Raw genomic sequence first — 25287 nt, forward strand, 5'->3', positions numbered from 1 at the left:
CGACCGATTGCCCGGCGAGTCCTTTGGCTCGCCAAACCCTCGCTCACTGCATGGATGGATGGATGGATGGATGGATGCATGCTCGCAAAGTCTCGAGACACATGCATGCCTTTGTTGACTCTCCATCGCCTCGACCTGACGACTCGCACGTCACGTACAAAACCTTGTCACTCTCGCATTGCCTTCTTGCCTCCCTCCCTAGGTTGCTCCGTCACGATTTCTTTCTTTGGCTCTGTCGTCCGTCCGGCCAGGATCTTCTCCGGCCAGGGGCTGTGTTGTATGTGGCCGGTCGTGTGTGACTGGAAACTCTCTCTGCAAACGCGGTACAGATGCAGATGCGGCTTTTGACTGCATGTTTCTTTTATGAATTTATGTATCGAAGCAATAGTTTGGAACGAACGTAAATGTTTTCTTCAAGAGACGCGTATGACGCTCATGCATTGGATTTGATGTGTATACGCGAGCGAGTGGGTGTGTACGTTGAAACTCTATGAGTGGTGGTCTAGTCTACAGACGGATAATTATTATTAAAATGAGCGCCTTCTTTTATTTTTTTTTAAGGTTGTGTGTCTTCAAGGCAGAGACCGGGTGGATTTCAAGTTCCGCTGTGTTGTTTTGATGTAACCTACTTGAAATGATTAATAAAGTTACTCTTTTCAAAAAAAAAATGCAGAAGCTCGATGCGTTGTGTACATGCGAGGACAAGGATGTCACTGTTCCTATAAAAGAGGAAAAATGCCACTGACCTTATAAAAGAGAGAAAAATGTCACTGTTGCTGTTGCTTGTTTGCTACCAGCGGTGCGTAGCGCTCGTTCTCGTGTAGAGCGTGGATTCCGAGCTCATCAGGTAGTGGCGGTAGCACTCGGTATTAAAGGTTGAACACCTTGCCCTGGCGAAGAAACACCAGCAGTCCAGCACCGTACCCATCGTGCGATGCAGATGTGCACGCAGCAGGTGATTGGGACTGGGTACAATCAAAGGTGTACCACATGGAGCAGCAGGGGTAGCTCTGCTCTGTTGAGCCTACAGACAAAAACCCCTCTCTCTCTCTCTCTCTCTCTCTCTCTCTCTCTCTCTCTCTCTCTCTCATTCTCACACACACCCTCTCAGAGAAAATGTAGTAAAATTTCTCACACACGTAGGTAGAGAGAGAGAGAGTAATATAAAGAATAGAATATCTTATGCATGGCTCTCTCTCTCTCTCATCAGTAGTGAGTGACTCCACTCCAGACCGAATGAATTCACCAATATAGGCGAGTAAACGCGAACCACCTGGGCCTGCAGCAGCAGTGTGTGCACGGACATGTAAATGCCACTGTGCGCCGCCCAAACCAAACTGATCAGATCTTCAAGTGGTCACGTGTGCCCGCTCAGTCCATGCCGCCCCTGGCATGGCCCCGGCTGCCCATGGCCAGGGCCCCCGCTGCCAAGATTACACACATGTACTGCACCAGCAGCCCACATTATTGTTGTTGTTTGTCATGCTCCACCGGCATGGGCTCTGCAATCTGATGATGGGCGGTGGAGTGCCGCTAAATCACTGGATCAGCAAAGTGACAAAGTCAACACGTACCTGTGCATGAATTGTTTTCAGATCACATCCATTTTATTGAAATTTTTGGAACCAACATACAGTTCCACAATCCACCACATCCTAAGATGCGCTGACCGCATCTGAGAACAAGTGGGTCACCCCGGTGCCGCAACAACAAACATCCTGCTTCACCATCAGTTCCTACAAAATATACACTAGCACTCCATCACTCTAATTTTTTTTTCTCATCTTTTTTTTATACAGGTTATCCAGCCGACAAGCTCGCTCAACCCCTAAATAGATATCTAAAACACATCCAACATACAGAGGAATCACCATGCTCATGCCCAACTGAGGAGACCGCGAGAATTTAAAATCCGCAGCAAAAGGCCCAAATCACTGCACTCCACAGTTCGGCTTGAGACACCTCCACAAGGAAGGTTCGTTCTACGACGCAGCGACAGAGGAACTAGTGTTTCTTCATCACTCTGCTTATGAGGTCGCCTAATCTAAACAACGCAGCAAGGATGTCCGCCTCACGGCCTGAATAAATTATGCGGGAGGGGTGAGAGTGGTGCTACCGTCAGCAGCTGATCTCTCCTTCCTCCGTGTCAACATTCATCGAGGAGGGTGATACGCTGTCCACCATCTCATGTTCTACCTCTTCCTCCGAATCTTTCTTCATGTCGACGATCGCTGGAGGTGATAAGCTGTCTTCCATCTCATGTCCCGCCTCTTCCTGGAAATCCTCATTTGTGCCAATGACCGTCGAGGGTGAGACGCTGTCCTGCATCCCATGTCCTGACTCTTCCTCGGAATCTTTCTTCATGTCAACATCCATCGAGGGTGACACGCTGTCCTCCATTTCCTGTTCAACCTCATCCTCGAAATCTTTCTTCATGAACAGGCCAAGCCTCTCCAGCGGGCTCCCTAGTCCTGGTGGCAAGTCCCCGTCCACAAATTCCACGATCAATTTGCCAGGGGGATTTGACTGCCACGTTCTGCTGAAGTTCTCCAGTTCCTTTAGGAAGTCACTGTTGTCAATATCAACAGTCTTCTTCATCTACACAAAAGGAGATGAGATTCAACAACCGTCGCAGGTGTAAGATCAAGCATATAAACTTGCTGGTCAGAAAATGGTAAGCGGGCTGTACCATGCGTAGTGCCAGGCGTGCTGCCTCCCTTTCCTGCTCCCTCTTGATCCTCATTTCTTCATCAAGCTTTCGTTGTGCAGCAGCTTCCGCAGCTTTCACCTGGGCCTCAATCCTTGCTCTCTCTGTAATATAGAAACAAAGGGTAAGCATCCACAGGAATTGCATAGCTCATTTCATCAGTAAGACATCATATAAACACAAAATCTCCACCTCCAACAACTAACTGCTAATGAAGTCTGTACAGATATACATTCCCAGCAAAAAAAGAAAAACGATAGAAAGAACAAAAGAAAAAAAGGAAATACTCCCCCTAACTAAACCCATCCACCTTCCTAATCTTTAACTAACCTCATTAACTACTGATTCTATTCTTAATCCTTAGAAACATAGTATTAGTGATTGATCCAGTATTCCTCGACCTCAAGATGCCTATGATCTAGCAAATATATGGATGTTCTTCATGTTTAAAGAGACTAAATTTGATTCCTAAATACAAACTGGTTGGCAGATGAAGAATTTCAAGCAGAAGACAATTTGCTCAAACTACGAAAAGAATGATCCAGAGATTCCTTTTTAAAACAATCAAGTTGATCAACAACTACCTTACGAGTGGAAAAAAATTAGGCACAAATTAATTTCAGTACAGTTTACAACATGCCACCAATATAAGCCCCTAGATAATCAACTTAACGAACAACAAAAAAGCCATTCAAACCCAAGCAAGTTCAGGTGCAAACCAACAAGAACCAAAAATGAGAATGGTAATTGTGCAAAAAGAGGTATTTAGTAATAGTAATTATAGTAAAAGGCAGATCATGGTTCGAGCAAGTGGACCACTAATCTCCTTGCGCTTGTATCCAAAGTTTCCAATTTCGCAACTGTAACCAGTCTACAAAAAATTATCTCATACACCCTGTGGCCTGCAGGAGTTGGCTGCGTACCAGATATTAGTTATTGGTTACAGATTAAGCTTATTGCCACCAATTCAGAACTATCCATAATACAGAAAAGCAGCCAAATGGAGCACTTTTGAATTCAGAGTGCGGACCCATTTGCATCTAATGGCCTAATGTCCGAACGTGCTATTCAAACCACAATCTATAGAATATAAACACCCAGGCCAAAAAAGCATGCCCCGTGTTAGCATCTTCACCACTACACACGTATCAGTGTAACAATGCACCAAAACACTGCTAACACTTCTCCGGGAACGTTTTTGGAAGCCGCGGTTTCTCAAAGCACAGTGTCAATAACATGTCGGTGTTTTTCCAGTTATAAAATTGTTCACTAATGAAACCATCCCCTCACAGGATCCTGGAAGGGACCAGTCTTGGTGAGGCATCTACATATATATTAGATGTTGCTAACACTTCTCCAGGAACATTTTCGGAAGCCATGGTTTCTCAAAGCAAAGGTGTTTTTTCAGTTACAAAAATATTCACTAATACAAAACCATCCCCTCACATGATCCAGGAAGGGACCAGCCTTGGTTATACATCTACTGACAGGATTGTTGAAGGTACACAAAACATATCCATCTTAAATAGGCATCAGAGACTCTTACCTTCTTGCTGCCTTTTTTCCAGACGCTCTTTTTCCAATTGCAATTTCACAGGGTCTATACTCTTCCCCTGGGATATCAAAACAGCACATCAGCAAGAGCTCCATAACTGCAAGAGCATAGCCCAACAGCAAACCACTAAGTTCAGCACATATTTTTCAAATATTACATGATCCAGAAGTGCCTTCTGTTGAGCCTTCACAATAGTCCCAGCAAAACGACTCCTGAGCATTGCTGCACGAAGGGCTCTGCTTGGCGACAAAGGTTCATCATGTAAATAACTTCCCTCTCCTGGAATTCACATCAGAGATGAAGTACATTAGCTAGGATTTAATTTTTCATTGTTTCCAATAGGACTTAAACTATAAACAGATAGAAAATGTGATACCTTGCCCAGAGGAACCGAGAGGCGATGTTGAAGTTTCATTGCAAGACCGTGATTCATTTCCTAAAATACCAAGTATATTAGCAAAAAAGAAACCCTGGTATAACATTGTGCGCAAAAAATCAACATACCAACTAAACTGGAGCTGTGCTCGGTTGCTTGTATCCTTGATATGTTAGCATTCTCCTAAAGATAGAAGATGTGGCTTTAGGTGGGAAGTTGAAATTTTGTTTATGCTGTGAGGCAGATGAAAATTTGTCAAAAAGAATGAGATAAGGGAACTCATGCCCAACCTTAGTGGAAGGGAGAGAACGATTTAAATATGCCTCCCTGTTGCCAGTTGGAAGAGGATGATCCTCTTTGCTACCAGCTGCTTGAACAGGTGTATCTGAATGAAAAGAAAAACAGCAAAGCATTAATAATCACAACAGTGACTCAATTGATCCCTGGAACAAGAACTTGTGACACTTAATGCAAAGAAGTTATGCCATTGGTACCTTTAGAAGAGGTCTGCTCAGAGCTGCGCACCGAAAATTTAATTTTCACCTGTACAGATAAAAGATAGAAGTACTTTCAAAATCATATTACCACCAGTGAAACAAATCATCAAGCAAATAAGAGGATATTGTTCTCACTTTGGAAGTTATCGCATCTGTCAGTGTCTTCTTCGCAAGTGAATTTGAGCAAGCTACTGGCCCTCTAGCTGATGACACAACCGGCCCTGTAGCAACCGTAGACTTTGAATCCGTGGCGGTTCGAATTTTTATGACCTTCACTGTCTGCTGCTCTTGTACTGGGTTTCGGCCTCTAAATTTCCTTTCCACTGCTTCCAATTCTGAATCAAATATTCCATTCAATTCTTTAGCTATCTCATGGACATCGTTGCCTGGAGGATTATACTTCATGGCATTTGAAAATGTTAGCCTCACATCTGCTGCAAACTCATCTGTGCTCACATACTGCTTGCTTGCGAGTTTCTTCTTAACAGTACCCAAATCCATTGGATGGCGGATAACATCAAAGTAATCAGGAATCTTAAATAGCACTGGGTCAACCGGTTTATTGAACAGCCAACCACTCTTGTGATCCATGAGCTTCCTTAAGATATTTCCACACAGCCTTATCTTGGTAGTGTTCATACTTTCAACCTTGATCTTATAAGATGATTGGTGCTCGCATGTAGAAATTGATGTCACACCAGATTTTTGGGAGAGCTTGCTTCCCTCAACCTCAGAATCTGTACCAGAATCTCCTGATTCACTGCTTATATAAACTGCCCTCCTCTTTTTACAGGCCTGTGTCATCATCATGTTTGGTTAAGAGAGTAGCTTTCTTGTCTGAGTTGGAGCACCAACTCCCAGACTTGTCAATACTGAAGCCCTGTCCAAGAGGCACAGAGCGCAGTTTCTCAGTCTAGCCTGGGGATATAATCATTTAATAGCAAGCTATTTAACACACCCAACGAAAAAAGTAGGCGCATATCCAACAGCGGAACAGCAATGAGTTCAAATGAGTTATTTAAATTTAATAAATTTGGGGAATACAGTAACAAGAGTTTCTGACATTAAAAAATGCATTATCATAAAATTAATGTTTATAAATTTCAAAGACTGGGCAAACTCAAATCTAGAAGAAAAAAAGGGTAAATGTAGATTGATAGAAATGCTGGATTACGTCCTATGCAGTCCATACAAAGCTATAAGTAACAAGTAATAACATACATGAAACGACGCTTCCCTAAAAAATACATTATGTGTCGCAGGATACTGCAACAGGACTTCAGGATACTACTCATTTTAATAGCATGCTTGATATGTACAAACTAACTCTTTAAACACAGATCTTGAATCCATATGATCCAAGCAATGATCACAGCTCATAGCCACTCTAGCATTCTACAACATTTCCTTTCTAGACGTCCTGTTAACAAGTAAAAGTTAAGTTTACTGCAAGGTGCCACACAGGCCATGAAAACATAGTCAGAAACAAAGCTCAAAGCTAAAAGATAAAATGCAAGGATACAAGCAATGATCGCAGCTCATTGTAACTCTCGCATTCTACACCATTTCCTTTCTAGACCTCCTGTTCCCAAGTAAAAATTAAGTTTACTGCTGAGTTCCACACAGGCCATGAAAGCTAAAAGATAAAATGCAAGGAATGCACATAGCACACAAGATCAATTAATTCATGATACAGAGTGGCAATTTTCAAAGACAAACATATTTTCCTAATTTAATGGCAAAGAGATCATTCCAGTGCCACATAACCACCACAACAGCTTTGTAAGGAATCAATATAATAGCTGAACTAGTGTCATTCTACGAATACTTATTTTTAAAATTCTGTCACTATCAGTACTTAATATTATTTACTTAAAAGTAAATTAGGAAAGCTTCCAGCTAGTACTCATAATTATCAATACACTTTTGACTCCAGCAATATAAATAAGAAACATGAATGAATATGTTTTTAATACCTATATCTATGTTGATGAGGGTGACCTATGTCTTTAAAGAATATTCCTATCATACCTCTAATGGTTCGTATTCATTTTGTGTAAAGTATGGCTCGTATTCATCTTTGACTCTTACGTTCATTTGAATCATGCCCGGGTGCCAACATTTTACACCTAGATACCCACTTAATTGCCCTCTGCCCCTCTCACAGTCTTATGTACACAAACGTATGTTACCCCCAAATAACTTTATTTAATGGCTAGCAGTTACCCAGTACCCCAACATAAAACCTGAATAACTGAAAATTATGATGCTTAACATCATATTTGCATGATAGCTGTGCCAGCGATGAACGCAATTAGGGATTTGCTAAAGTATATATCTCATATCCTTGTTCGGTTACAGGATTTCATCTTGAGCAAAGTTCTAATGCAATAAACACATGAAACATGGCCAGATATAGCATGATAGCCAGCGCAGATGTCATGTGTCAATGGCCTATGACAAATCTCTAACCCTAAGAGTTTTTTCTTTTTTTTCAAGAAAAGGAAAGCTATACTCTTTTACAAAAAAAAAAGAAATGTCTCACTCGTAGTTGAAACAACAGAATTACGTACTCCCTCCAGACCCTTTTCTTAGGCGTATCACCGTTTCTGAGAAAGTCCGATATATTAGGCGGTTGGATGTATCGAGTATTAAGTCGCTTGCTACTAGATTCGAAGCAGCCTATTAACTCACACTTTGCATGCATGGAAATTGTATTGAGGCGGATGGATGACATGGCAGTGATTGATTGGCAATCAATAGACGCTGCACGCAAATTTGAATAAACAAAACGTCGCGTCCGGACAGCACGAGCTGCAACACTCCACGGATGCATGCAAATTCACAGAGTTACTCCTTATCTTGGTTAGGCTGCAGCACAACGCTCGACATCGACATCTTGGTATCTGGATTTCTAATCATCGCACCTAACCGAAGGGTCCGGAGATTTACCAAAGTAAATAGCAAAAACTATTGACCGCCACTTGTTAGGAACATTGAAAAAAAAGGATTTGCCATTCAAGAATCTCTATATTTGGTTCTGCTACTGAAATTTTGCTCCTTTAGTTTTTGCCACTGATTTGCTATGTGCTATTTTGTTTGTGAAACTCTTTCCATTTTTGGCTTTATATGGTAACATATACCAATAAATGGAAACATTTTAACTTAAGGATGTGATCAGAAATGATATGTAATTAGGTGGTTCTTTCGCCACTTGCAGAGGATACCCTACTCATAATGATGCAATTTTGGCATGATTTTGTACATCCAAACGAATTGAACTGATGTCAAACTAATGGCGATGGCAAAAACAGAATATCACATAAAATGAATCAGTTGAAAGAAAATGGAAGGTGCAAATCTTAAGTGGAAAAAAGAACCAACATACAGAGATTCATCAATGGCAACTCTAATTCTCCCTAATAGTAATGGTATCACCTCAAACTGTTAATAATAATGATATTCCATTTCGAGTGCTCCTTACCAGTGTTTTCAAGTCGTCCGACTAATCGCGATTAGTCGTCCAGGTCGCTGAAGAGTGACCGACCAGGGCTATCGACCCGATTTGGTCGACCAGCTTTCTGGTCGTCCGATTAGTCGTCCACTAATCGCGATTAGTCAGCCGATTAGTGCTGTAAGCGACCAGAAAAAGGATTTCCTGCACTGCTGCGGGAGGCGCCAAAACAGAGGCGCGGGAGGCGCCAAAACGGGCCGTTTTCAGGCCACCAAAACGCGCGCGGCGCCAAGCAGCAGCTCCTCTCCTCTCTTCTCCCTCCTCTCCTCTCTCCTCTCCTCTCCCAGTCGCCCTCCTCTCTCCTCTCCTGATCTCCTCTCCCTCCGCTCCTCTCCCGCCGGTCTCCTCTCCTCTCCCGCCGGTCTCCTCTCCTCTCCCGTGGAAGCCAGCAGCAGCCGCCCCCTCCTCTCTCCTCTCCCGTGGAAGCCAGCAGCAGCCGCCCCCTCCTCTCTCCGCTCCCGTGGAAGCAGCAGCAGGCCAGCAGCCGCCGGTCTCCTCTCCCGTGGAAGCCAGCAGCAGCCGCCCCCTCCTCTCTCCTCTCCCGTGGAAGCCAGCAGCAGCCGCCCCCTCCTCTCTCCTCTCCCGTGGAAGCAGCAGCAGCCGCCGCCCCGCCGGTCTCCTCTCCAGAGGAAGCAGCAGCAGCCGGTCTCCTCTCCGGCGGAAGCAGTAGCAGCCGCCGGTCTCCTCTCCTCTGCTCTAGTGCTCTGCTCTCGTCTCAGATCCAGCAGCAGCTCTGCTCTGCTCTTGTGCTAAAGATCCAGCAGGCCAGCAGCACAAGCCTTTGAAGATGAGCTCCTCCTCCGACGGTGAGTTTTGAGTATATGCTCCTCCCTTGCTCCCAGCACTAGTTCTAGCCCCCAGCACCCCTGCTCTGCTCCTCCCCTGATGCTATTGACTATATGCAGAGATGGAACGGCGGCGTGCAATGGTGGAAGTGATGATGCCAGATAGTGTGGTACGGGAATCTGCTGCTGCCGAGATTGACGCACCGCCAAATTCTGTTGGTGCTGAGACTCAAGCAACTGCCAACTCCTCTGTAGCCTCAACTGCTCCAGATTGCAGTGGTAAATCCCTAGCTGAGAAGGCAATTGCGAAACTGCCAGCTGATCTTCGTGCCCAGGCTGTTGATAAGACGAGGAAGGCTAAATCTTCTGACCCAGGATGGAACTATGGGTGGTGGCCAGATGTTACAAGGAAAGACTTTGTGCAGTGTATTTTCTGTAAGAAGGTAGTGCCTTCAGGAATAAAAAGGTTCAAGCAGCACCTTGCTGGGGGTTATGGTGACGTAGCAGGGTGCCCTGAGAGTCCTGAAGTAGTCAAGAGAGAGATGAATGATTACTTGTTGAAGAATTCCAAGAGTACTTATGTGCAAATTTCTGAAGTAGATGAAGAAGCTGCAGATGAAGGGGAACAAGTTGTTGGGCCTCAAGATGAACCAAAAGCAGCACCAGTGCCTAGTTCTGGGACAAGGGTCAAGCAAGTAAAGAAGAAAATGACACAGGCTGCCATCAGCACTTTTGTTGTTTCTGCTCCACCAAAAGCACAAACTCAAAAGTATTCAAAGTCAGTGAGTGCCATGCTTTGCAAGACACCAGAAGAAGTAGTTGCAGAGAGGCACAAATCAAAGACTTCTCAACCTACTCTTGAGCATTGCACAAAGAAATCCAAGGAGGCCAAGCAGATTGTTGATGACCATGTTGCTGATTTTTTCTATGAGAATGGCATACCATTGAATGTAATTAACTCAAGAAGCTGGGAGATAATGCTAGAGTCCATTGGGCAATATGGCCCTGGTTACCGCTCACCATCATACCATGAGATAAGAGTTCCTTTGCTTGATAGGGCTGTGACTAGGACAACAGAATTAAGGAAGAAGCATGAGGAGGCTTGGAAGGAATATGGCTGCACCCTTATGTCCGATGGGTGGACTGACACAAGCCATCGCCATCTGATAAATTTTCTTGCCAACAGTCCAGCAGGGACCTTCTTCCTAGGTTCTGTTGATGCTTCAAGTGAGATAGCAAATGCTGAAATGTTGGCAGACTTGTTAAAGAAGCAAATTGATAAGATTGGAGAGCAATATGTGGTGCAAGTTGTCACTGACAATGGAGCCAACTTCAAGGCAGCAGGAAGGATTCTGATGGAGAGGATTCCTCATTTGTTTTGGACACCTTGTGCTGCCCATTGCTTGGACTTGATGTTGGAGGACATTGGGAAGATAAAGGACTTCAACACTTGCATAAATAATGCAAAGAAGGTATGCAGATTTATCTACAAGCACGGGAGGGTTCTTGATCAAATGCGGGAGAAGATAGGTGGAGATCTTGTGAGGCCGGCTGTGACTCGTTTTGCTACCTCATTTCTTACATTGGCAAGTATGCATAGGCATAGGAATGGCTTGAGAAGTTTATTTGTTAGTGACGACTGGAATAATAACAGCTTGTCTAGATCTAGCGAAGGTCGGCAAGTTGTGAATATTGTTCTTTCAATGCCATTTTGGAACAATATGGAAAACTGCCTAAGAGCTACACAACCACTTCTCATTGCTTTGAGGATAGCAGATGGAGATGAGACACCCGCAGCTCCTGAGATCATGGCAGCCATGGATGTTGCAAAGGCCACTATCAAAGAATCTTTGAAAGATAAACCAAGTTTACTTGTGGAGGTGCTTGAGTGCTATGACAAGAGATGGGAAAGCCAAATGGAACAAAGACTATATGGGGCAGCCCTCTTCTTGAATCCAGGGAAGTATTTTGACATAAAAGAAAAAGATAAGAGATGGGTTGCAAGGCTAAGATCAATGTTCAATGATGTTTTGTGGAAAATGATAGATGATGATGATGAACAAAGCAAGATTAGTAAGCAAGCAGATGACTATGAGAGGTCCGAAGGCGATTGCTTCTCAAAGCCACTAGCAATCAGAGATAGAAATAAAAAAAATCCTAGTAAGTTTTGTGCTACTGCTGTTACTGCTGTTTTTTTTTGTATAACTCTTTGTCTATTTCACTTCTTCATTGATCACTTTGATTGGTAGTAATGCAGTAATTTGAATTGGTTTGCACTTTGCAGTTCTTTGGTGGGGTTCATATGGTGGCCTAGCATATGAGCTCCAAAGTTTGGCAAAAAGAATTATTAGCCTTTGTTGTGCTGCATCTGGATGTGAGCGTAATTGGAGTGCGTTTGCTCATGTAAGTTACTGCTATTTTTTGCTACTAGCAGTAATTGGAGATAACATTCTTTGGGCATTTGTTAGTGCTGTTTTTTTTTGTGTAGGTCCATACCAAAAAGAGAAACCGGTTGGAGCATAAAAGGTTAAATAAGTTGGTGTATGTTAGCTACAACCGGAAGATGCAAAACAGATTTCAAAAAATTAGAGAGCTTGGTTCCAAAGGAAAGAAAAGCAACCCACTCTTGCTTGAGGAATTTCAATGGGAAAGTGAATGGGTTGATGAAAATTCTGAATCGGTTCATGGTGATACCGATAGTTTGACTTGGACTGTTGTGGATGAAGTTGCTGGTGCAACTCAAGGTCTCAGGGGGCGTAATTTACCTAGGGCTGCTGCTGCTCGTGCTGCTGCCGCTGTCAACCAAACCTATGTTAGGAAGAGGAAACGTGCAAGAATCACAAAGGCCCAAGACCAAGATATTGCACAAGATGAGGCTGAAGGAGAAGGTTCAGATTCTTCAGATGAGGCAGAAGGCTCAGATTCAGCAGCAATGGAAGAGGATGAAGATTGTGGACAGGATTCTGATGGAGGCTTCCAGTTGAATGCTGATCTACTTGATTAGTCACTAGTCAGTTGAGTGCTGTCTGATGGAGGCTTCCAGTTGAATTGCTAGTTTGCTACTGCTGTGTGCTGTGTCCTTATTCCTTAATCCTTATTGTTTGCTACTGGCCTACTGCTGTTCCTTATTGTTTGCCTATTAGCCTTGTTATTGCATTAGCCTTATTGCATTAGTCTTGTTATTGTTTGCTACTGCCTACTGCTGTTCCTTACTTCCTTATTTAATCTGCCAAGTGCCAACTTTTTGCAGTTTGCTACTCCACTCCAACTCTAAGTAAGTCACCATTCACCAACCTACCTTGCAGCTTGCTGTTCCTTATTTGTATGTAACTATATACTATACTACTATATACTATATAGTATATACTATTACTATATACTATGGACGACTAACAGCCGACTAGCTCGACTAGGGTCGACTAGTTCGACCTGGTCGACGACTAATCGCGACTAATCGACTGGTCGGTCCTTAGGCGACTAGGACCGACTAGGCGACTTGAAAACATTGCTCCTTACTATTGCAAATTACCACAATTGCTACTATTTCATTCAATCATACTTCACCATAGCCATAGTTGTGAATGAAACAGCATGTTGGGGGTATGGGTGGGCACAAAACCCGAAACCCGAACCCGAAAAACCCGACCCCGAACCCAAAACACATGAAATTTATAGAACCCGAAACTATCTCGGGTTCCAAATCTCAAAACCCGAAATTTTTTCAGGGAATTCGGGTACTAAATCCTGGTACCCAAATTACCCATAAAAAACAGAATTAAGCCAAGCCCAGCTCCAATTACCCAGGTTCTTGCAATTCAGCCCAACACACCATCTCCTTATGGGTCAAGCCCACCACCGTAGCTATGTATGCAGCCCATTACCTCTCCCAGCATCTCTCTCCTCTATGTCAATTCTCATGTACCTTTCTCCTCTAGATCCCGATGGCCAGACTCGATTTATCTCTCCCCTTCCGATCTGCCTCCCTTCTCTCACCTTGACGCGTACACAGCTAGCGAACGCAAGCGCCATGCGTTGTGGTCTACAGAATGAGGTGAGGTGGCCGCGCCCGCGGCCGCGAACTTGCTGTTGCTGATGTGCGCGAGAAGGTCGATGCGGCGCAGCTCCGGCTCGGCGAGGCGAGCGACGTGCGGCCTGGGGTGAGGCGGCCATTGGGACCGGGACCACTACACTGCTGCTGCAACAGAGCGCGCCAGCAGCTCAGCATCTAGCGACAACAACAGGTAGGCGACGAGTTGGGAAAGAGAAGGTACTGCTGGAGGAGAGAGGGATTTATCGGTTAATTCAGGATTACCCGACCCAAACCCAAATTTTTCGGATACCCGAAATGTCGGGTTTCTATTTTTTCAGGTGATTTTCGGGTACCAGCTTTAAAAACCCGAATTACCCGACCCGAAATTTTCGGGTTACCCGTATGCCCACGCCTAGTTGGGGGGGGGGGGTATTTGGGCGATTGTAGATGGTATTTCGTTGGCACACACAGTACTCAGTTCAAATTTGTCCTAAATTTTCTAGAAAACAACACCAATCCAAACACGTCCCTTAAATGCCGCTCAGAGCGTTGGAAACAAGCAGCGGATACAACAGAAACTTTCTCTTGTTCTGTACACCAACAAAAGCGAACCAGGTCAAGTACTCATACAGCAACTATGTATCCCAAAGAACTAAACATCAAAGCAGGGCTGTGTTGCGCACCAAGATACCACTGAAACCGTTAAACACATCGCAGGAGCCACAGGATCAGGAATGCAATGCATTAACCAAACCCTAGGGTCCCCAACTAACCTAACAACAAGTGATTACAGGGAGGTCGGGGCTCCATAAGGGCTGGTCAAGAATTCGGTTCGGTGGGGATTTGGTGTTTAGGTCCAGCCCTTTCGGATTGGCGAGGAAATAAGTTTCATTCCCCTGCAAATCCGAAAGGAACGGATCCATTCCCTGACGACGCAGGCGAGCCCTAGCCTACCTCGACGAGCCCCGAATAAGGCGCGCCGATTCCCCAATCATCCCACCCGAATCGAAGGAACCGACCCGTTCTTGAAACCCTAGCTAGGATCAGGGCATGCTACAGAAATGAACGCCCAATCCTGCAGTTCGCAAGGGGGGGAACGAGAGAACCGGAGACCAAACACCGACCTGGGGGACGCCTGGCGCTCTCCGGCGCGGATGGGAGCTGGGGGCCGCCGGACCGGGTCCCGCCCCGCCCCGCCCCTCCCCTCCCCTCCCAGATCTTCCGCCTCGGGGGGCAGGTCGAGGTGGGCGGCCTCGCCCGCGGCGCGGAGGGAGCCGGGAAGGGAGGGGGCGCGCGCTCGCCCGCCCGCGGACGCCCCGCTTTCTTCGCCGGCGGGGAGCGGGATTAGGGTTGCGGGCGCGGGCACGGGCTTTCGGCCTATCGGCGGCGGGGGAGGGCGGAAGGAACGTGACGAGGCCTCCTTCCTTTCGCTCGGTTGGGGGTGTCGGACTCGGACTCCATCGAATGGGAGGAAGAAAGGTGGGCGGATGAGCTCGTGGCGGGTCTAACGTGTGGGCCGAATTGGGGAACGAGGCGGTTGTTAAGTGGGCTAGGTCTCATCTGGAGAATGATTGGGCTAGTTTTGCAGTCGGGGAAAAGCCCACGCAGGCCTATAACGGCTGCCTTTCCCAACGAGGCCGATGCCAAACGCGCTTGTCTGCTTCATCAGTCAAGGACGCGTCGTGTCTATGAGCATCATCTTGCTTAGGGACGACTTGCTCGTCCAAAAGGCAACAAGAGCCTCAACCGGGCGCAGCTAGACATCATTTCCATCACTGAAGGCTGCGGTCCACGAAAACTGGCCCACGAACTCCTCTTCTCCTTCTCGGCCCCGCGCAGCCCACCATCTTCGTCTCTGGCGGCGGGAGCCGCCGCCGGATCCGCAGCAGGTCTCTACCCCGCCCAGTGAACACTCCACCGTCCCCGCGTCCTGCCCCGCCCCTGTGCCGCCGCCCTCCTCGACTCCAGCGGCTCCTGCCACCAAATCTCCCACCACCAAGGTTCGTCGCCGTCTCCACCACCGGCGAAGCTTGCCGCACTTCCCCACCGCCTACCCCACCTACGGATGTCCGCCGCTACCAGTGGCCGGCGGCACCCCGCTGCCTCGCTGCCCCACCCACAACTCGTCCACACCACCGGTCCGCCGCCGCCTAAGGGCCCTCCCTCTACAGACGAGGAACATCACCGGCGACAACCCCGACCCCGAAGCCCCCCAACTCCAACCCCGAATCCCCCAACCCTAATTGTGGTGAGGAGAAGGCGACCACTGCAAGTTCGAGGAGGAAGAAGAAGTTGCTATGCTGTTTGAGCTGAGTTGCCTTCGCTTCAGATGATGGCTCACGCGAAGGTGTGAGTGATGTATAGCCATAGCGGGCTCAACCTACAGATCACAGTTACTTGCCGAGTTTTTGATAGTTAAGACATTTTAGTGCCAAATAAAGGGTCAAAGTGAGACAAACGTATTACTGCAGAAACAAATCAAGCCCTATTTCTACGAATAGTTCACTGCTAGAAATCAAGCAATTTTAGAGCCGCAGCCCCTTAGAAATTGATTTCTAGCGTTGTTCATGTTGCGGCACGTCCTAGAAATCAAGCTGGCTCGAGAAATCAATTTCAAAAATGTAGAAAAATAGGAAACACCTCTAAAAATATAAAAGCATTTTTTCTATCCAAGCGGCCACCACGCGGTCGCGCATGGGTTCGCAAAGATTTGAATGCATGACAAGTCTGGTTTGACCACTAGAGCAAGTACATGATAGGTGATGTAAAGGAGCTGCAGGAGTTATCAGGTCAGATTGGTGATAAGATGGAGGAGAGGGAGAGTGAAGAGAAAATTTGGATTACAAACTTATACAGCCGGTCGAGAAGTCCGCTCCAAGAAACTTTGTGGGAGGATGAGGTGGACTGCGTACTATGCTAATAATATAGTATATATCAATAGCTAACTATTATATGGTGAGTTGTTAGATTGACTGTATGTGACATGGCATATGTATAAGACCAGTAACTAGATAAATTATTAGCCATACTTGTGATTGGATCAGATATATTCTTTTGTATTAGAAGTATATGAAATTATGTAGAACATTTCAGCCCCTAAACATTCTCAAATGAACAATTTATCAACTATAAAATTTTAGATCTCGCCGAGCAATATAATATTGGTATAGAACTTATATGCATTCCAAGGTCACTTAAAAATCCAAAAATTTTGGATTTAAAAATATAAGAACTTATAATTTTGTATGTGATATGGCACCCGTATAAAATCAGCAACTAGATAAATTATTAGCTATACTCTTATTCGACACGTATGATATTATTTTGTATTAACTTCTCTAAAATTTATATTGAATATTTCAGCCGCTAGACGATCTCAAATGAACAACTTATCGACTATAAAATTTTAGATCTTGTCGAGCACTATACTTTGGTAACTTTGGTACAGAGCTTATATGCGTTCTAAGGTCTTCTTACAAATCCAAAAGTTTTGGAATTAAAAAAATCTAAGAACTTATAACAAATATTTGGGACACTAAACAACCTTAAATGAAAAGATTATCATCGATAAAATTTCAGATCTTGTCGAGCTATATGATTTTGATATAAATATAATTTTGATATAAAGATGAAAAAGATACAAATTCATTTTGCTATAACTATTTCTAGTGTCGGGCACCCACACTCCTTGTAACGAACCGCCACTACAAATATGATCTGACTCGAAATGGCAATTCAAAACACGGACCGTCTCCAAAAATCCACTTCTTGTCAGTCTCTGAAAATGAAAGAACGGGGTTGATAAAAAAATTCTTCACGCAGCAGTATTTGCAACGATTATAACAACGCATGCTTCAACCGAGCCTCGGATCCTCTTGCAACACTTGGAGTCGCACACAAGGCATAAAAGCTGTCCAGTTAGCCTGGTAGGAGCATCGGATCGGGCAGAGGACAAATCAAAGACCCGACAGCCTTGTGCCTCTCCTTGAATCTTTAATCAAAGACTCGACAGCCTTGGGCTTCACTGCTTAAACCTTTAACTTTACAAATAAAACCCATCCTGCAGTGACTAGCAGCAGCTAAGCTAGCCTTACAGGCCAAAGAACTATTCTGATGACCACAGGGAGACAAAGGCAACGTACTACTAGCTTACTGGATGCTCATTTGCCCCAGACCAAAGTTCATCATCTCTGTGCACTGGCCGGCCCCTTTGCTTCCATGTAGCTACATTCTCTCGAGCCTTCTCTCCGTCTGTTCGTCCTGTTCATCATCATGTCAATCGTAATCGGTTCGATCTACTTGGCTTCTGTCATCATACCAGCTTATTTCAACTTAACTGAGGTATGAAACTTGATTGTTTGCTCCCTCCCGTTTCAGAGATATAATCATATAAGTGACAATGGGGGCTGCGAGGAGATCGACCTTGAGAGCTCCGGCTTCCCTCTGTCTGAATACTCAAGGAACAAGTTGTTGTGGTCGTTCCAAGGGGGGTTCCGGCTCTACCCTAGGACGAAGGTCGACGAGGCCCTGAAGAGCACGAGGGAGGCGACAGATGCCGTTCTCTCAGCAGACTCCAGTAGCATTGGGGATGACAAGTTCGCCGACATCCTGCACCACGAGGCCGAAGAAGTTGCGCGCAAGATGATCAATGTTGGCGGCATCGACTCGTGTGCAGCGGCCACCAATTGTTTCCTGTACATGATGAAGCTTTGCGGCATTGACTATGACCTGGCCACCCATGGCTGCAGCTACTGGATATGTGATGGCACCATACAGCTGCAGCAGGGAGATGCCGCCACTGATGATGGTGCTGCTGATACACTGTGGCAATACTGTGATGCTCTGAAGCGCGAGATGCAGCTGGATGCGGACTGCTACCAGAGTCCGCATTTGCCATCTCCGGTGGCAAGGCGTTTGCATGAACGCTTAGCGTACTGGGCTTCAGCAACCTATGGGTCCACACTGATCCCGGATCCTGGCCTCATCTCTGATGGCATGTTCCAGCAATATGGCAAGCTTTGTGTGCTCAAGCTGTCAGCGTGCACATTCAGCTTCAAAGCACCTCCGTTCCTCTGCTGCCATTGTCTGGCTTGACCACTGCCGAGACGAAAGCAGCACAAGTGGAGTAGGGGACGAGGAGGACATCCAGCGGTGCTTCCAGAGGCTGTGGGTGCTGGATGTGCGCTACTCAAGCTCTGAGTTCCTGTCCGCAAAGATGATGCATTTCATGACAGAACTCAGGGAACTAAATGTGATGGGCCAACATACATCCACGGGCGAGTTGCAGGAGCAGCTACGCAACATTTGCAAGCTCCGAGTAGCAAAGTCTGAAGCCCGTGGATCAATCCAGTTCTCAGGGAAGGACAAGATGGAGCTTCTTGACTTCTCAGGAAACAGTGGCTACTACACGTATAGGTTATCGGTGGAAAGCAGCTGCAGCAGCCTTGAGACTGTCATCATTGACGGATCTCCTTCACTAAAAAGAGACCTCCTTGAAAGGTTGTGCTAAACTGAAGTCTGCTCTTGAGCGGGTTGTTCCCGCAGCTCCGCAGCCTAGACATCACTGGTACAGCAGTGAAAACACTAAATCTCGGTGCAGTGACGGCCCCCGAGCTCGACAAGCTCTTTCTAATTGATTGTGGGGAGCTTCGTGCAATCCTATGGCCACCACCACCAAGTGAAGACAGGGGAAAAAGATACCCGAGTAAGCTGCACATCGAGACAACCCAAAAGGATAAGGAGAGCACTGCTGCAGATGGTACAGGAAGATCACCTACCGGCTATAGCAATCATTGGTATATTTCTGTAAGAGATGAAAGGCTCCTTGGGTCGCTTGAGCCGGTGAAAGGTTATTTTGGCCCCAACTTTGCTCATGTGGAGGTATCAGCAGCACTTGCATCCCCTGGCGCTGCTGGTAGCAAAGACGGTGTCGGGATCAAGGGCGGCAGCGGGCAGCAGGTTCATGTGTACACAGATCATGTGGCTGCCGCCCTCAAGGACACTAGCACGCAGAAGCAGCAGGAGGAAGAGGAGGCTAATGACGGCGAGACAGATGCTTCGGCAAGGATCATGTTCAGGTGCCCTCCTCCCCCACCCGTGCCATCCCAAGGCTGCTACATGCACATCCAAGACCGGGTGGAGAGGACGATTGCTGTGCCGGCATTTGTATGTGATGGTGCTAAGATCCTGCACGTTCATGATAGCTCTATAGGACCGAAACGGCGACCATAAGGGGGTTGAATGGGAGCCTTTAAAAAATTCTCCAAGAGAATAAGGCCTATGTCCTGATCTTTATCCAAACACCGCGCCGCCAAGATGACGCAAGTCAACCGGTGACAAGCTCATCCTAGGAATGGTTTAGAAGAGCTCGGTGCAAAGCAGAAACAACAGAAAAAGCAAAGCTTGAAACGAAAACGGAAGCAGCCGAAAGTGCTCAGCACAAGCAAAACTACCGTCGAAAGCTTCTATTAACCAAGCGCGCAAAGAACTCGAAGAGCTAACAGAAATTAGCAAGAACAAACTAATCAACAAAAGCTAAAGCAAAGCAAAGGCTAACAAGCACATTAGCGAAAGCAAGGTCTAACAGCATTAGCTAAACATGCTAACAAATACTTGAAACAAACTAATTAAAAGCTCTTAAACAAGCATGTAAAATGCTACACGGCACTAGTAACACAAGGGACTAATTAACTAGCTAAACAGGAAGTCAGGAAATAATTAGCAAGGACAAACGAAAGTGCAAACCGAGCCTTGATTTTCTTGCTGGATCAGCAGCTTACGGCCACCTGGGATGTGCAGACCGAGAGCTGGGCTGGCCACCTGCCTCTAGCCGTGAGCAGCTGCTGGGCCTCGGGCCGCGTGCCCTTCTTGGCAGCGGACTGCTGCGTGCCGCACGCCCCGCCTGGGCTGCTGGCCTGCGCCACCCACCCCGCTTGGGCTGAGCTGGGCTGCACGCCTGGCCGACCTGCTGGCCGTGCGCCCCGCACGCGCACGCGAGCGCCGCCGCTCCGCGCGCCTGGCTGCCGCGCGCTGCTAGCGCCGCCACCGCTGGCACTGCTGCGCCGTGAGCGCCTGGCGCCGCGCGAGCAGCTGCCGCCCGCGCCGCACAGAGCTGCGCGCACCTGCGCTGCAGTGCGAGCGCTCTCCTCTGCTCGAGCGCCACGCGCTCCTGCTGCAGAAAGAAATCGAGCAGAGAAAGAACAGAAGTAGGGGAAACGCTCGAACCTTTGATTTAAAATTACTTCCTCAAAACCCCACGGATTCGAACGAAATTTCAACCATGGATCCGCAACTACTAGATCTCGCAGATCTAAGAAAAAGATTGCGAAAAGATCGAGTAGTTAACTTGAACAAACAATCACCTGAAAAACATCCAAAAATGGGGGAAGAGAAAACAGCACGGAAGAGGCAAAAGAGGCACACAAAAATAAAAAATCATAGAGCAACAACTTCAACCTCGACACTCGGAGGATAATAGGAGGTAACAAACGCTAATTCCGAAATTAGAGAGGAATCAAGTAAAAATAAATTAGGGTTTCTAACATTTTTGAGCAACTAGCCATGCCCATCTATTAATGGTCCTCATAAAAGATGAAAATACCCTTGCCCTAATAACTACGATACACGCTCACGCAGAGGCAAAATGGTCCAACTTTTGGTAGAGCCATCGGATGGATAGGCCACCTTCACGATTTTGCTTCGCCTCGACGCAAGCTTCACGATGGCGCTCCGTGTCCTCCACTCCGCCTATCCAGCCGCACCGGATACACCCCCGGTTTTCAGGCCCAAACCGGGAAACCTGCCTGCGCGGTGGTTTTGAGGCCCGAACCATGCAAATCGTCCATCTTCCCTTGGTCGCCACGCGACCACCTTGATGTCGACACGTGTCCGATCTCCGCCAGGCCTCTGACGCCTCCATCCCGCTTGAGTCGACCGACGCCGTCTTCATCCGTCCATATACTCTTGCTCTTCAGTGCATCACGTGGATCGCTCATGACTTCGTCCAGACCCCTCCGATCCCTCAGTTCAAGCCTACTCGCGTTCATCAATCACTGCCCTTGGTCCATCGGCATGAACCTTTCGCCTGACCTTCAGCGCATCCGACGACCGTCACGTCGCATCCTGCGCCTGCGCATCATGAGTCAAAAGACATCAAATTCACACAACGTTGTCAATCACTCATCATCTAGGGTTAACCACCGTTGGTCCTCAAGCTCGCTCCGCAGAATCCATGCGGCACCATCAGGCTCAGCATGGAATGAGTTTGAGTGGTGCCGAGCCGAGCGCCGCCCCGCGTTGGAATGTGTCCTTAGCATGGGACCACGAAGCGGAAGCCAAGGGGAAAGATTTAGCAAGCTGAAGACAATATGGGGGTCACATCTCCTCTACGCGCGATGCTTTGTGGAGGAAAGTACTACTATTTTCCCACAAATCAGCAGTTGTGACGCATTCGCTGGCCTGACATTGTTGCACCTCTACTGCTGCCCCAGGCTGGAATATGCTCTCCCATTGCGAAGGCACACAGTGGCCTTGGGAAATCTGGAGACCCTCGAGATCATGTGGTGTGGTGATCTAATTTCGGTCTTCGACCAAGAAACCCAACCCCGACAGCGACAGCTCTTTCATGCTGCTGCTAGATTGCTTGATCTGAGATATTTGATCCTTCGCAAGCTGAAGCACATCCACCTACATGAGCTCCCTAAGCTCCATCATATCTATGGCGACACCGCATATGCGCCGGAGCTCGAGACGGTCAAGATCAGAGGCTGCTGGAACCTCAGCAGCCAGCCCGTTGTTACAAGAATGGTGGAATGCGACTGCGAGAAGTTATGGTGGGAAGTTCGACAGAAGGTCTCAAGGGTCCAGACCATCTACTACGAGCCGATCTTCCCACAGTACTACAAGAAAACCATGCTCAGGGCCTCCTTCCTCAGGTGAGTCCCCTCTTGCTTACCCTGCAACCTGCATACATCAACGTGACCTAATCCAATTGGATCTAGTTTTCCACTACCAGGCAACACCCTCCGCTCACTCACTTTGGCTTTGTCCCCGCATGAGGGACGTTGCACATAGCCACCACATACACAATGTGCACATAGCCAAGCATTTTAATATTTTAAACTATCCCCTCCGTTCAAAAAAATTATAGTTCATTTTGAATTTTATATATATAGAGAGATTTTACTATGTATCTAGACATAGCATAAATTTAGATGCGTATTAAGTTATGATCACAGTACAGGGTATCTATGGATAGGTTCCGACACATGACAGAGCTACCGTTAAGAGTCCTTCGTCCCCTCCATGCACGTTCATGCATGTGCTTGTGTTTGTTTCTCTTGGATCAATTTTCGGCCACTCAACTCTCTCTTTCTCCTCTCCCCTGCAGGTAATTAGACCAATCAACCCTCCCCAGTCCGCCTCTGGAGGTCCTGATGCTGCTCGTCCTTTGCTGTTGGTGTCCCTGCCTCTCATGTCGTTTGCTCAGCCTCCTTTCATTTGCTTCTGCTTGGTTGCTTCCTTTGTGCCTGTGTGGCTGTGTGAACCGCAGCACACCCCCCGCTTCAGCATCGATCTGCACTGCCGTGGTGTGGCCGTGCGTCGTCTACCAGTTGGTCTTTGGTTTGCCCCTGCTCTTCTTGGGTTTGGTTGAGCCGACTCGTAGGTCGCATACTGTGTGAAGTTCAGAAATAAATAGAGAGCGAGCATTCAGCAGCTGAGTTCCCTTCAGCTTATGCTGCTACAGCAGCAGCTACAGCATGAGCGTACCGGGTGCCAGCTCTCGCCTCAGTGCATGATAGCTACTGCTAGTTGCAGCTGTGCTCCAGTCTCTCTCGTGTGATTCTTGCTGTGTGCGTGTGATTTGTCAGCTGTGTGGATTGGTTGTTGTTGTTATCCTGTGTGTATGGATTTCATCACTATTATTGTTATGTCTTTAAATAAATGAACAATCTGTGGTTTGTTTGTGTAACAGCTGTGGGTACATATATGAGAAAGCCCCTTGCATGCCTAGTCATGCACAGGTAGGATATGTGTGCTCACTACCAAAAACAAAACGGTGTCACCGTCCCCAGCTTGGCAACGGGATTGGTTCCGCAGCATCAAGATAAGCATGCCGAAAAAATCTGAAATACCATCTCCAATGTAAGTAATTTTAGATACCACAGTAAACAAGGGATTCAAATCTCGGTGAATTCGGGCGATACAGGCCTGACCAGTCAAAAGGAAAATTGATGTCATGATGTTTCAGTTCCACGGTGGTGTTCTTTCAGATGGAGGGTAGTGTACCCAACCAACAATCTTCCTGGCACTGAATGGTGGCCTTATAGGAACCAACTTTGTTGTGTTGTCCTGAACACTTGCTATATACGCGACGAATAGATGAACTAATATTCAACTATTCAAGGATTCGGAATGTATCATATCCAAAATATAAATGACTTGATTTCCCTCTTCAGGGGTAACCATCTGGGAACCACTAAGTTTTGGCCAGTCACCGGATCATTTTTTTAAAAAAAAACCATCAGTAACTAGACGGGTTTTTATGGTGACCTAGGTCCGGTACTTTTATATTTCCGGTTTTGAATCCATGCACAACTGAATAAACTAATTGCACGATATGCATAAGAGCAAAAACCAAGCAATCCAAAACCACAAAACCACACTTATACCAGATAAAGTGATTAAAACAATACCTTGATCAGCAGGGAGCTCAATGAAGAAACCAGAGGCAAGCCCACGGAGAGCAGGTTCACTAACTGAAGTCCTTCAATCAAACTGGAGAAGATTAAGAAGCACCAGAAGACAGCAGCCGCTGCAACCTTAGAAAAACACTGAGAAGCAAATCCTACAAGTGCCATCAATCCACAACTTTCAGTTCACACTAAACATATTCCCTTAGTACATAGTCCCTGCCAGGTAGCGCAGGATGCGCTTTACAGCAGCAAAGTGCTCTGTTGTTGTTGTTGGAGCTTCCATGAAGCGACTGACATAGCCCACAGCAAAGCTGATGTCAGGTCGAGTGTGTGTGAGGTAGAGCAGGCTCCCCACAATGCTTCTGTACAGGGATGCATCTGCTGCAGGTGCTGAGCTAACCTTGCTCAGCTTGAACCGTGGCTCCATGGGCACTGTGCAGGGGTTACAACCTTACATTCCATTGGCAGTGAGGATCTTGGCAGTATAGGCAGACTGAGATAGGGTGATCTTGTCCTTCTGTTTCACTTCAATGCCAAGGTAGAAGGAGAGCAATCCCAAGTCACTCATCTTGAATTTTGCCTTCATCTCTGCCTTGAACCTTTCAATCTCCCTTGGATTGCTGCCGGTGACGATGAGATCATCCACATAGACCACAATTAGGAGCATTTGATCTCTGCAGCCGCGCGTGTAGATGCCATGTTCAGTGGCACACTGCTTGAAGCCGAGTTCCAGCAGGCTGGCATCAAGTTTGATGTTCCATGCGCGTGGTGCTTGGCGCAGGCCATACAAGGCCTTGTCCAGCCGGTAGACAAGGCGCTCCTTGCCTTTGATAGTGAAGCCCGGCGGCTGCTCGACGTAGACCTCTTCTCGGAGCTCGCCATTGAGGAAAGCCGACTTGATGTCGAGGTGGTGGAGTGACCAGCCGGCATGTGCAGCTGTGGCGACCAAGAGCCGAACAAACTCAAGTCGGGCCACCAGCGCAAACACTTCGTCAAAGTTGATGCCGGCGCGCTGCACATATCCCTTGGCGATGAGCCGGGCCTTGTGGCGAGCAATGTTGCCGGCGGCGTCCTTTCTTCACCTTGTAAACCCACCGGAGCCCAATTGGCCGATGCCCGGGTGGGAGTT

General features: G+C 46.9%; 3 protein-coding genes and 1 pseudogene across 5 annotated transcripts; 2 read left to right on the plus strand and 2 right to left on the minus strand.

The window, feature by feature from the left end:
- Positions 1-1585: 1585 nt before the first annotated feature.
- On the minus strand, positions 1586-14921 carry LOC112902824 (transcription factor GTE8-like). Of its 3 annotated transcripts, none has more exons than XM_025972003.1 (10): positions 14589-14921; positions 5271-6015; positions 5133-5181; positions 4929-5023; positions 4767-4821; positions 4639-4698; positions 4420-4541; positions 4254-4320; positions 2690-2811; positions 1586-2598 (listed from the first exon to the last, which is right to left on the minus strand). In XM_025972003.1, exons 2-10 carry the CDS (start codon positions 5943-5945, stop codon positions 2119-2121), a joined length of 1725 nt encoding a protein of 574 aa, XP_025827788.1. In that variant the 5' UTR covers positions 5946-6015; positions 14589-14921; the 3' UTR covers positions 1586-2118. The 3 variants fall into 3 exon arrangements, with proteins under 3 accessions (XP_025827788.1, XP_025827790.1, XP_025827789.1); XM_025972005.1 differs by having other exon boundaries at positions 5271-5930; positions 14589-14919; XM_025972004.1 differs by lacking the exon at positions 14589-14921 and having other exon boundaries at positions 5271-6438.
- Positions 8620-10158, minus strand: LOC112902616. Its single transcript, XM_025971732.1, has 3 exons — positions 10147-10158; positions 9380-9537; positions 8620-9337 (listed from the first exon to the last, which is right to left on the minus strand). Exons 1-3 carry the CDS (start codon positions 10156-10158, stop codon positions 8740-8742), a joined length of 768 nt encoding a protein of 255 aa, XP_025827517.1. The 3' UTR covers positions 8620-8739.
- Positions 10226-12438, plus strand: LOC112902617. The gene is made up of 3 exons (XM_025971733.1): positions 10226-11540; positions 11719-11837; positions 11923-12438. The coding sequence occupies exons 1-3, from the start codon at positions 10226-10228 to the stop codon at positions 12436-12438; spliced, it is 1950 nt and encodes a 649-aa protein (XP_025827518.1).
- LOC112902618 lies at positions 13462-23434 on the plus strand (annotated as a pseudogene).
- Positions 23435-25287: the final 1853 nt, after the last annotated feature.

Source organism: Panicum hallii, chromosome 8 (genome assembly GCF_002211085.1).
Source record: "Panicum hallii strain FIL2 chromosome 8, PHallii_v3.1, whole genome shotgun sequence".
In the NCBI taxonomy this organism is placed as follows: Eukaryota; Viridiplantae; Streptophyta; class Magnoliopsida; order Poales; family Poaceae; genus Panicum; species Panicum hallii.